The 11,220-nt window shown below is 40.3% G+C and overlaps 1 protein-coding gene across 2 annotated transcripts in view; it reads right to left on the reverse strand.

Moving 5' to 3' along the window:
- LOC139937207 (ectopic P granules protein 5 homolog) overlaps positions 1–11,061 on the reverse strand; it is a 63,577-nt gene extending 52,516 nt beyond the window's left edge. For both annotated transcript variants that reach the window (XM_071932288.1, XM_071932287.1), the window contains exons 1-7: positions 10,726–11,061; positions 6,151–7,686; positions 5,023–5,187; positions 3,976–4,219; positions 3,483–3,625; positions 1,919–2,148; positions 1,011–1,116 (exon numbers count right to left, since the gene is read on the reverse strand). In XM_071932288.1, coding sequence (XP_071788389.1) covers positions 1,011–1,116; positions 1,919–2,148; positions 3,483–3,625; positions 3,976–4,219; positions 5,023–5,187; positions 6,151–7,686; positions 10,726–10,767 — 2,466 coding nt within the window. In that variant the 5' untranslated portion in view covers positions 10,768–11,061. The remainder of the gene's footprint in view (positions 1–1,010; positions 1,117–1,918; positions 2,149–3,482; positions 3,626–3,975; positions 4,220–5,022; positions 5,188–6,150; positions 7,687–10,725) is intronic.
- Positions 11,062–11,220: the final 159 nt, after the last annotated feature.

An 11,220-nucleotide genomic window follows, 5' to 3' on the forward strand; every position in this document is an offset into this window, starting at 1 on the left:
TTTGTTTAGTTTTTTAGTTTTACTGCGCCTTGAACACCAAGCAGGTGATGCCGAGGGTGCTATTTCCCCCTGAGGGTGACAAAACCTATGGACCACAACACAGTGGCAACAGGTGTTTTCTTATACCATGGTAACATATTCCTCTTCTAAGGACACATTTTGTTGTCATCTTCAAACATTATTACAATGGGGTAGGCCTATTTAAAATAACAGACGAACAGTTGATCAAATAAAAATAAATCTTCATTATTCCCTTGAACCCAGGGCTGTTTCTAATTGTACAAAACGTTTAAAATCGACCAACAGTGGGGACGATAAAACCCCGTTCACACATGTACATGTACGCCGCTTCTACTATGATGGAAAAGTAGCCGAGAGCATGACCAATCGCGGACCAATCGTGGGCCAAACGTGGGAGGATCTCCACGAGCGTGGTTTGGTCGGTGTGGGATCGGGAAGGTCGGGAAGCTGCAAGCTCTCCCCACGCTTATTTTGAACATGTTCAAAATAATCGTAGCTGGGTCGTGGCCATCAATAGGCGGGGCAAAGTCATTGTGGGAACGCCATTATCGTACAAGCAGCATGCTAGCATCGGCAACCATTTCGAAGTAGAAAACCGCTCGGTCGGCATTGGTCATGGTGTAGTAGTCAGTAATCATAGTGGCAGCTTTTTACGAAGCAGTAATGAAGGGCTGAGTGTTCAATTTGACAAATTGCTGGATTTTGATGACGATTATACCCTGACTTGATAATTTTTTGAGATCGGTGTGATTGGCATGATCTTCTTAAGGTCGTAGCGCTGTGTGAACGGGGTATAATGTACACTGTTTAAAATAAAATTATGTTACCCTCTGCGCTGTGCGTCATCACACGTAATGTTTTCTCGACCAATAAATTTTCACCATCTGTTATTGTGGCATGACAATTTGAGAAAATAGTTTGTTATAAATGTAACAATTTAATTTGAAATTTAAACAGTCAGCTACGAGTCACAATGATCTCCAACCCACCTCTTCTCCGTCTTCATCCAGTAATGTCCAGTTGAAAGGGCCTGGTTTCTCAGATGGGTTTGGAGTCACAGACTTCTTGATCTTGGCCAGAAACTCTGACCTGTACCTGGATTTAACAGCAAGTGTTAATCTTAAAGGGGTCTGGGTACTTTTTGTACGACACAAAAACACAATGTCCACAGATTTACATTAAAGCCACTGGACCCTTTCGGTAAACACTATTGTCCAAGGCCCACACTTCGTGTATCACAACTTCTATATCAAATAACAAACCTGTGAAAATTTAGGCTCAATCGGTCATCGGAGTCTGGAGAAAATAACGGGAAAACCCACCTGTGTATCCGCGCGTTTCGCCGTGTCATGACATGTGTTTAAAATAAATCCGTAATTCTCGCTAACGAGAATTGATATTGTTTTACTGTTTTCTCAAAAAGTAAAGCATTTCATGGAATAATATTTCAAGGGAAGTCTTTCACCACTACCTTCTGTAAACCCTGTAAGTTATTTGTAAATCTTTGAACTTTTTTTTTTCTGTACCGAAAGGGTCCAATGGCTTTAAACTAACACGGTCTGAAGATAATGATGGTAGAAAATATTACTCACTGAGGTGCTTTAGTTTTTGAGAAGTGAGAAAAAACAATGTCACAAAAAGGATTTTCATCTCAGGAGATGATCATTATTTTAACATGTATAAGGTATTTACCAGTTCTGGTATATACGCGATCCTCCTGAAAACATTGCTCTGTGATTTTTATTTCTTTTTTCTCAATAACTTGACAACTAATGAAGCTGGAATTTCGACAGGTAAATTAGATAACATACATCTTCATTAACTGTGAGTAGGGATTCATGTCATGGCCAAAAACCTGATCTACAAAAAACATAAAAAACCCTTAAAAAAGACTTACTTGATGGGCCTCATGAAGAAGGCAAGCATATTGACAAAGTGATCCAAGACAGGGCTGCCGAGAGAGTACGGCCACCTCTCGCTGCTCTCCCCTCGTTGTGATGGATGAGATGGACAAGCTATCTGGAGGTAGCTTGCTGCCCATCCATCGATACCTGCAGGAGACCGCAGTATGTGGTTCAGCAGAAACAGATGATCTTCAAGTGTAGCTAATCTGAGGAAGGTTGCAACCTGTTAGAGCAAAAAATAAAAGTATAAGGAGGCTGTTAGTTTGGTGTTTAGTGTAGTGCTGGGCGACAAGTGAAATTTACTAATTGTCTGTTCGCGCCTCAATTGATCGCGTCTAAGACACTAGTCGCAACTCAATTTTAATCCACAGATCATCGCGGCATAATCAGGCATGTGAGCGATGTGCAGAAGAAAAAAATTGTGAGCAGGTCGTGGAAAAAGGGGAAAACTTTTTTTGGGGCCAGCGCTACGAGTATGTATAACAGGCTTTGAAGTGCAGTGTAGACAACACATTAACAGAAATTGAATTCTTACATGGTAACAATGTGTTGTACATCCTCATTTGCAAGATGTTTTTGTGGTATTCCTAAGACCGGTAGGTTCCCGATGACTGTCGTGTTTATATAATTTCCTTGTCGCATAGATGTATCCGGCACATGAAGGGGTGCTCGCGGTTGCGTAGTTAATTATGTTGTCTCGAATAGTCGTGAGTGACACAATTGGTTCACTAAACGGTAGTTGCGACTATTTTTGTAGTAGTCGTGGCAGCACGATTATCTGAGTAAAATGGTAGTCACAACGCGGTTAAGTACTCAATAGTCTAAACTAGAACACTGTCGCACTAGCCGCCCAGCAATAGTGTAGTGGTATCTTGCTTCGCATTCCAACTCTGGGATCCAGGTTCGAATCCCACCAGGGGCACTAAATGGATCAGGTTTTTTCCAGTCCCTACTTGACTGCGTGGGTCTTCCCCTGGAACAATTCTCTAGGGGTTTTCCTCCCACATCTAAAACTGAAACTTCTTCATTGTCTTCTCTCCCCTTGTCCAGTTGCTAAACAGGCTTTGACGAGAATTAGCATAGATGTAGATGTAGAAGAAAAGACAACGTTGCTTGCATCTTTAGTATATAAAGTGATTGTAATATATCGGTGTTAGGCAAAAAACAAACTTTGATATATTCTCTTGAGCAATGTGACAAAGTACAGTTACGATTAAAGGTAGTTTTCCAAACGAGGAATAGGTACTGTAAGAATTGTAATAGTGGGAGACAATGTGCATTTGGTATAAACTCAAGATGGCTACCTTTATTCAACAAGCACTATCATACCTGTGTCATGCGCCAAGTCTGAACACATGGTGGCGCTATAACAATAACATGAAGTATGATCAAAGATTATTACAGATACATGTGTAAAGTCGTTTTCACATGCACACTCGTTGAACACAAAATAACATAGTGCCTCTGTGTCCCATTTTCAACTCTTGACGCAGAATCGCTTTAGATTCTTCCATGTTCAACTTGCGCAACTGTGATAACTTATAATATGGTTCTTACCATTCTACCAAGCCAACTTCTTGATGTCTTCAAGAACTCCACATCATTGACCGGCCGTCTTTGGAAGCAGAATAAGACAGAGATACAGTCTCTGAGTTTGGCCATTTGAGATTCCCTTTCTGAACTCAATGGAGACAAATGAGCTGAAAGGATATAATAATATCAAAGTCTTATAGCGCACGTATCTACCAAACAAGGTGGCGCTGAGTATATACAATCATTAAGAAAGATAGGTTATTGCAGTGATGGATTCTGAGACCCAACTATTTAGCACCTTCTAAAGGGTTTACAAGGTGCTACGGCCCATACAGCAGCCACAGCCAGGAACACCGGGGAAAACCCTTCTCTTTTCGATAAGTGCACTGGGTTGTTTTACATGCGTTACACAACACATGAGACCAATGAACAGGGCACTTGTGTAAAGTGCATTGAGACGTTATAGTGAAAAGTGCTACGAATTACTTGTACTATTATTACTTATGTAGACACGTACCTGTGACTGGACCATCCTGGGCGACATCCATGAGGAGGGGATTCCGTAAATACAACTGGTGGATGTAAGACTCAATCTGCAGCTTGGAGAGCTGGGCCGTGTAGGAGCACAGAGCAAACGTGTCGTGGTAATTGGAGCGAGTGTACTTCATGTGCCTCTCCAAGTCACGGTGAACGTCCTGATTAAAATGCACTGTCTGGTAGACAAAGTTCTCCTTCACGACGACGTTGTCGGCGCACATACCCTAGAAAATGATGAATACAAGTATTTCAAATTGAAATATGTTCACATTGTCTAATTAAAGCTAGCCATAGTTTATCTTAGTAGTAAGTTTGCATTTGATTTTGCTGATTTGGGCTGACAGCCAAAACACACTGTCACCAGAGACCACTGCTAGCTACTAGATGAGCTGAAACAAGTTTTCACAGTCTAGTATAATATAAGGATGGAAACAGGTTTACAACCTTCAGAGTCTCTAAGGATGTAGGCATACAGAACCATCGACTAGGAGCCTGGCTGGTAGAGCAGAAAGTACTATCTTTCCAACATTTTACAAAGTAATTATGGTTACATAAATGCCTTGCTCAAGGGCAAAAGTGTATTAACTGGGATTCAAATCCATACTCTGCTGCTGACAACACCAAAGCTTGGGTCCGCACAACTAGACCATTCGGCCATGTAGGGTGTCAAGGCATAGTGGTTAAGAGCATCAAATTCAAATTCTGGTGATGAAGTCATCAGGTTTGAAACACGGTCACGACACTTGTTTCCTTGAGCAAGATACTTTACTATAGTTGCTCCTCTTCACCCAGGGGTATAAGTGGGTCCATGCGAGGGTAGAGGTTCACATTATGTTTGACAAAAGGTTTTGGAGCTATATAAACTGTTGCCCAGGTTGTATACTCCCATGGAGCTGAGAAAGTTTAAAGGAATGTTCATGGCCCAATGACCAGTGTACTAATGAAAAGCGCATTGAGACAGTTATTGTGAATGCTGATTAAGAACTAGTTATTTCTTACCGTTCTGACTTTTGTAACAATCCCTTACCTTGGCGAGTACGTGAGTATCTTTGATGGTCCACAGTCGCTCTTTGAGGGACGTGTACTCATGATGTAAGCTGTCTATATCAGCTCTGATGGCGAGCATGTTATTCCGAGCCTTGAAGTAGTTTATCACCAACTCATAAAATTCATGTCGCTCGATGTTGCAAAGCTACAGATACAAGAATTCCAGAAAAACAATCTTGTAGTTAATTTTGGTTTTATCCTTACACCGATGTGTTAGCACTGTGTACTCAGTGTGTAATCTCCCGAGTTCTGTGAACAAAATCACAAGCATATTACATGGGTCGGATTCGAACCCATGACTGTTGCATTCTAGAGCAGCGTTGTTGCGTACCCGCTGCTAAAATATAGGATTCAAATTGCCTTTAGGTACCGGGCAATCTTGGTGGTCTGGTTGTAGTAAGACACTGCTTTATAATGCAAAGGTTGTTGATTCGAACCCCACCTGAGTAATATGCTTGTGATTTTGTCACAGAACTCTAGAAAGTACTGATTACACAGTGCTAACACTCAAAGTGTAAGGGTAAACCCCAAATTAATATTTTTTATCCCCAATGCAAATTTGGCATCTAATAAATCTTAATATAAATCTTGTTATTACTGAAAGCATTAATAACATCCTCTCACACGTAAAATAGCCCTTGAACAATACTGTACTTTTTATAAAAATTCAATGTTGGGAACAAAGAGAAATTTCAAACTTCGGAAAAGGTTTATAAAACATATTAAGTTGTCAAAACTCTTAACTCCTTTCAAAAAAAGTAGTATTGTAAGTTTTGAAATTGTCTGGAATGATGGTCAACAATAGTTTTTTTTTTACTCAGAACCTTTCATTTTTATTGCTTTGATACAAGTCACTTAAACAAATTCTGTAACTGTAAAACTCCTACTTCATTCAAAAATTATTGTAAGTGATGTTTGAAGCTTTGCGTGGTGTGAAGAATAATAACTAACTATAAATAATAGTCAACCTGCAGATAAAATCATGTAATAATTCTCTTTTGAGGGAGTGTTGGCTCTGGAAAAGAGCCTGTTTGGTCATGACTTTTCGAACAGTATACTCTGCTCACCTTAAGAAGGAGAACTATTACATAGATATTTTGTCTGTTACCTTAGCAAATCGTTCCACAAATTGTTCTTGCTGCTTCAGCTTTGGGTTATGGTAGAATATTTCCAGCTCATCCACCGTCATGGGCTGTACTGTAGCCCTCGTCACTCCCTCCTGCTGTGATACCAGACTGCCTCCACTGGTCTCAGTTCTCAATACATCCTCATTACTTTTTGTCTCCGTCCCTGGATTCAAATGCTCAGATTGTGTCGACAATGCCTGTTGAGACAGAATCTGACTTGAGCTCTCGGTAATTACGAGCTCTTCACTTAGATTCGCTATCTGTCCGTAATGCTCTGCGTATACAGGGACGGCAGTTGCTTCCCCAAGCTGGCTTTGCGTTAGGTCTTTTGCAAGTGTAGCTTCGGACACCAAGTCTTGTCCAGTTGCTTCCCCAAGCTGGCATTGCATTAGGTCTTTTGCAAGTATAGCTTCGGACACCAAGTCTTGTTCAGTTGCTTCCCCAAGCTGGCTTTGCGTTAGGTCTTTTGCAAGTGTAGCTTCGGACACCAAGTCTTGTCCAGTTGCTTCCCCAAGCTGGCTTTGCGTTAGGTCTTTTGCAAGTGTAGCTTCGGACACCAAGTCTTGTCCAGTTGCTTCCCCAAGCTGGCATTGCGTTAGGTCTTTTGCAAGTGTAGCTTCGGACACCAAGTCTTGTCCAGTTGCACCTTCATTTTGCACAGGAGGGGCGGTGGCTTGTGGAAGTTGTTCCTGTGACTCATCTGTGACTCCTTCACCATCTACAATCTTATCATTATTGCGGGTGTTTTCAGAGTATGGTTCAGCTGTTATTTTAATTGGAAGTTCTGTGGTTTCACCACTTGTTTCCAAGTCGGGCGGTGCTGAGGCGATCGGATTCTCATCCTCCTCTAATATTTCAAAGTCTTCATCTCTGATGGTATCGGAGACAGCAAGAATGTTACTATCGGGAGATGTATCTGTTCTAAGATCTTTGGCTTCTTTAGACGTGTCAGTTTCGCCCTCTGCATTATCATCCATTTCACTCCCTTCGATAACATTTCTTTCTTCTTTAATCTCTCCTTGTCCATCTTCCTCGGGAACTAAACACGAATTTGGATTCTGTTCGCTACTTTCATTTGGTCTCTCGTCTAACTCTCTCTCTACACTGGTGCCACTCGAACACCCCTTCTCCTCGTTGACATCACCTACATTTTCTTCTTCTTTTATTTCAGCTTCTTTAAGGTCTGCTCCTTCAGGGCATTGCTCATCAGCGGCTTCCACTTCAGCAATATTTGTTGGAGAAGCTCCTCCAGATTCGGTAGTGTCTTCATCAAACTTCCTAACTCTGGAAAGTTCTTTCTCTTGTTTAGTTTCAGGCCGATCTAAGAAGCTGTCTTCGGTTTGATCTTTCCCACAGACATCTTCAGAGGGGGGAGGTTCTAGGGTCTCCTCAGCATTGGGCTTGGCACATCCTTGATCGCCATGTGACTCCTCTTTGGTTTCTTCAGTATCTTCATCATCTTGGAGCAATTGAGATGTTCTGTCATCAGATTGATGTTTGCTACTTCTTCCCTCCTTCTGTAATAAATAAACAAATCAAAAACTACCTTTTTAGCAAAGAGAAGCAACAAGTTGTGTAATGCCAACAAAATGTGCTGCCCTCACAAAATGTAGGACTAAAATAGAAACAGTTGCATTCCTTCCGTCGTCGGCTTACTCAACAACATACCTCGACATTGTTCACTTTAATAGTTAGGCCTATTTGGTATTACCTCTGATCCCCATCTTTTCATTTATATTGTTGTTGTTTTTTTCCGACCTGTTTTCTGTGAAAACAGGACAGGGGAGGATACGCCTGTCTTAATATTTATGCATGAGTACGTCATAATTCTAGCCCAAAACAGGGCCATAGGCGCAGCCACTGCAAGTGGCGGCGGATGTGGGGGCTGGTCATCTCGCCACCTAGCAAGCTCGCCACCAACAAAGTCGCCCCCTGCAAAGTCGCCCCCTAACCGGCTCGCCCCGAGTTGTTACAAAGTCACCCCCTGACAATGTCGCCCCCAGCCAATGTCGCCCCCTAGCAAAGTCGCCCCCAGAAAATAATTAAGGGTTAGGGTTAGGGTTAGGGTTAGGGTTAGGGTTAGGGTTAGGGTTAGGGTTAGGGTTAGGGTTAGGGTTAGGGTTAGGGTTAGGGTTAGATCTTCCACAAGCACATTACTTCAGATGGAAATTTTTCTGAAAATGTTTTAACTATATTTTTTTACCATAATTATTGTAGCCTTAATTATTTTCCGAACAACATCTGGGGGCGACTTTGCTAGGGGGCGACATTGGCTGGGGGCGACATTGTCAGGGGGCGACTTTGCTAGGGGGCGACATTGTTTGGGTGCGAGATTGCCAGGGGGCCACTTTGTTTCAACCCGGGGCGAACCAGGTAGGGGGCGACTTTGCAGGGGGCGACTTTGCAGGGGGCGACTTTGTTGGTGGCGAGCTTGTCAGGTGGCGAGATGACCAGCATTCGCGGATGTGCGCCTATAGCCTCATTTCGAGTAAGAGTAATGACGTCAAGCATGAATATTAATAGAGGTGTATACGTGAAGCTTGAATTAGGTTACATTAAAAAAAAAAGCAGTCAAATTAATGATAAAAAACAAAGGTGACTGACAATTGCTTTTAAAATATTGTTTATTTATTACAAAGAAAATAAACTTTATATAAGTTTCTGCCCAGATTTAATGGTGATTGGATCCTTCGCACATGTATTTTTGGTAATTAAAAGTATATATTTTTTGGTGTCATGGCCATGGGGCCAAAAATGTCAAAAATAATCACAGACATCAGAAAACTCATCGGTCATAATTTTCAAACTAAAAACATCATAACCATATAAAAGGCCAACAAAAATATATACCAGTTGATCGTCCCCGCCCACATCCTTTTTTGAGGCCGCATCCTTTTTTTTACTATTAATTATTTTTAATTTTTGTAAAAAACAAAAATGTGATGCTCTCAAACATTGAAACTGTCTGTTTCATAAAACAATATTAGTGAATTCCTTCCACTACTACCAGCAAATCTTGTTAGTGTTATCTGACCCTGTTATTAGTGTAGTGTTAACACAGGTCCTCATGCAACTAATAGACCTATAAAATAAGTTTGCAGTTGATTCACACTGAAGAATTGGTGGCCTGTTTGATTTGAAATACTAAGGGGTCTAAGCGGCCATCTTTCAAAAAAAATTGTAAATAATAAATAATAAGGCCCTCATCCTCCTCTTTTTTGAAAAATCCGGACGATTAACTGGTGCTTTTTTTTTTTTTGCCTAACACCAGTATCCTCCTCTTATCAGTTTTCACGCTATTATGCCTTTTTCTTTGAATTGAGAACAAAATAATGATGCCATATATCAACCGATGCCCTAATTATCTTCATTTGTTAATATGAAGTACGCAAACATATATTAAAACTTGATGGACATTGAAATGTTCACACTACACACCGATCTTCGATGACTTCAACTGGCCCCATTTGTTTTGAGTTTTTCCTGTTTTCACGGCAAACAAGAAAGTATGGTTTCCCGGTGAACCCATACATGGAAGAAACATCTGCAGTGACTACAAGTGTTTTTTGAGACTCTGTGTATGACTCTATAGCCAGCAGATGTCTTCATTTTATTCAAAATATTTTTTAATGAATTTTTAAAAATTACCATGGTAATTTGCAAAAAATAACAAAAATAAATAATTTAATAAAAAGTGTGAATAATTATTGGCTTTCAAATATGATTTTTATTTAGTTTTGTTTCCCTTTTTTTCTCTTAAAAATTATAATAAAGCGTATAAATAAACTGTGATAATTGAATCAACAAGCTGATGTTTAAATTTTAACAATAATAATATTGATATAAGGGTTAAAAAATAAAAATCTCCAAAAATATTAGATTAGAAAATGATATAAGGCACATGGCTTCTTTAAGCCTCTGTATTTTTTTCAGAATGCTCAGCAAAATATTCAGTCACATGATTTGATCATCATGAATTGTGAATTGAAATAGTGTTTGATGAAACTTTTTGGGAGGGCAAATATTTTTGTATGGCCTCAACATTATGACATATTTTTGTACCTTGTAGTAGAAATGCCTAAAATACCAAACTTTTTGCATTTTACAATTGTGCAAACAGCCAGTGGAGCCTAATGTGTTTCTAAGTTTTGGTCAAGGGAGAGGAGACTCTTTGCTTGGCAAATAAAACCACAAAATGTTTTCCAGGGACGGTTTACATCGCGCACAGAGAGGTAAAAGATTTGCCACGATTTTAGGGACACCTCGAAAACAGGACCTCCTACGATACAGTAACAGTCAACACTAACACTCAGGAACACATTCAATATTTAACCAGGAAACAAGTCATTCGTATCAGAATGATGCTCTTATTGTGGTCTTTTATTTGATACAAATTATACATGGATTGATTAAATTTGAAATGTTGTGTCACATTGCGATAATTGAATTCATTCGGGGAACCCCCGTTTCAGTTTGTCATTTCACAATCCAAATCAAACACGTAACACGGGATCTGATGCACTCTGGCGAGTTCCTTAAAAAAAATACATTCTTACCTTTTTTCTATGTTTTTTGCGTGGTCTTACTGCTTCAGCCATTTTTGTGTGTTTGTTGTTAAAATTAAACAACCCCGAATCGTGCACACCACCACTGCCTTTTATAGTAAACTGAAGAAGCAAATAGCTTTTACTCGCAGTGTAACTGTAAGTTTTGTCACATAATTCGGTGATTCTAGGGAGAAGTCATGTTTAATTGATTCAACGTTGTAAACAGCGCCCTCTGTTGGCGGGTATCATTGTTAGCTTCGACCATACCACACAGTTAACATCTGACCATGATCTGACCATCGAGGCTTGTTAACCCTTGCGGGTAGAGAATAAGTGGACAGTACTTTTCTACTATCAGAAAAGCAGAAAGAACGTTGTTTCCTGATGCCCTTTTCCACTTTTCTGCCTCCAAAAATGGGCCTTATCATGCTTATCAGGTTTCCTGAAGGAGTGTGGGTTGCCATGAACGTTTTAGTTTAATCCACTTTTTGACTTTTCAGCTAC

This window comes from Asterias amurensis, chromosome 5 (genome assembly GCF_032118995.1).
Source record: "Asterias amurensis chromosome 5, ASM3211899v1".
Taxonomy (NCBI): Eukaryota; Metazoa; Echinodermata; class Asteroidea; order Forcipulatida; family Asteriidae; genus Asterias; species Asterias amurensis.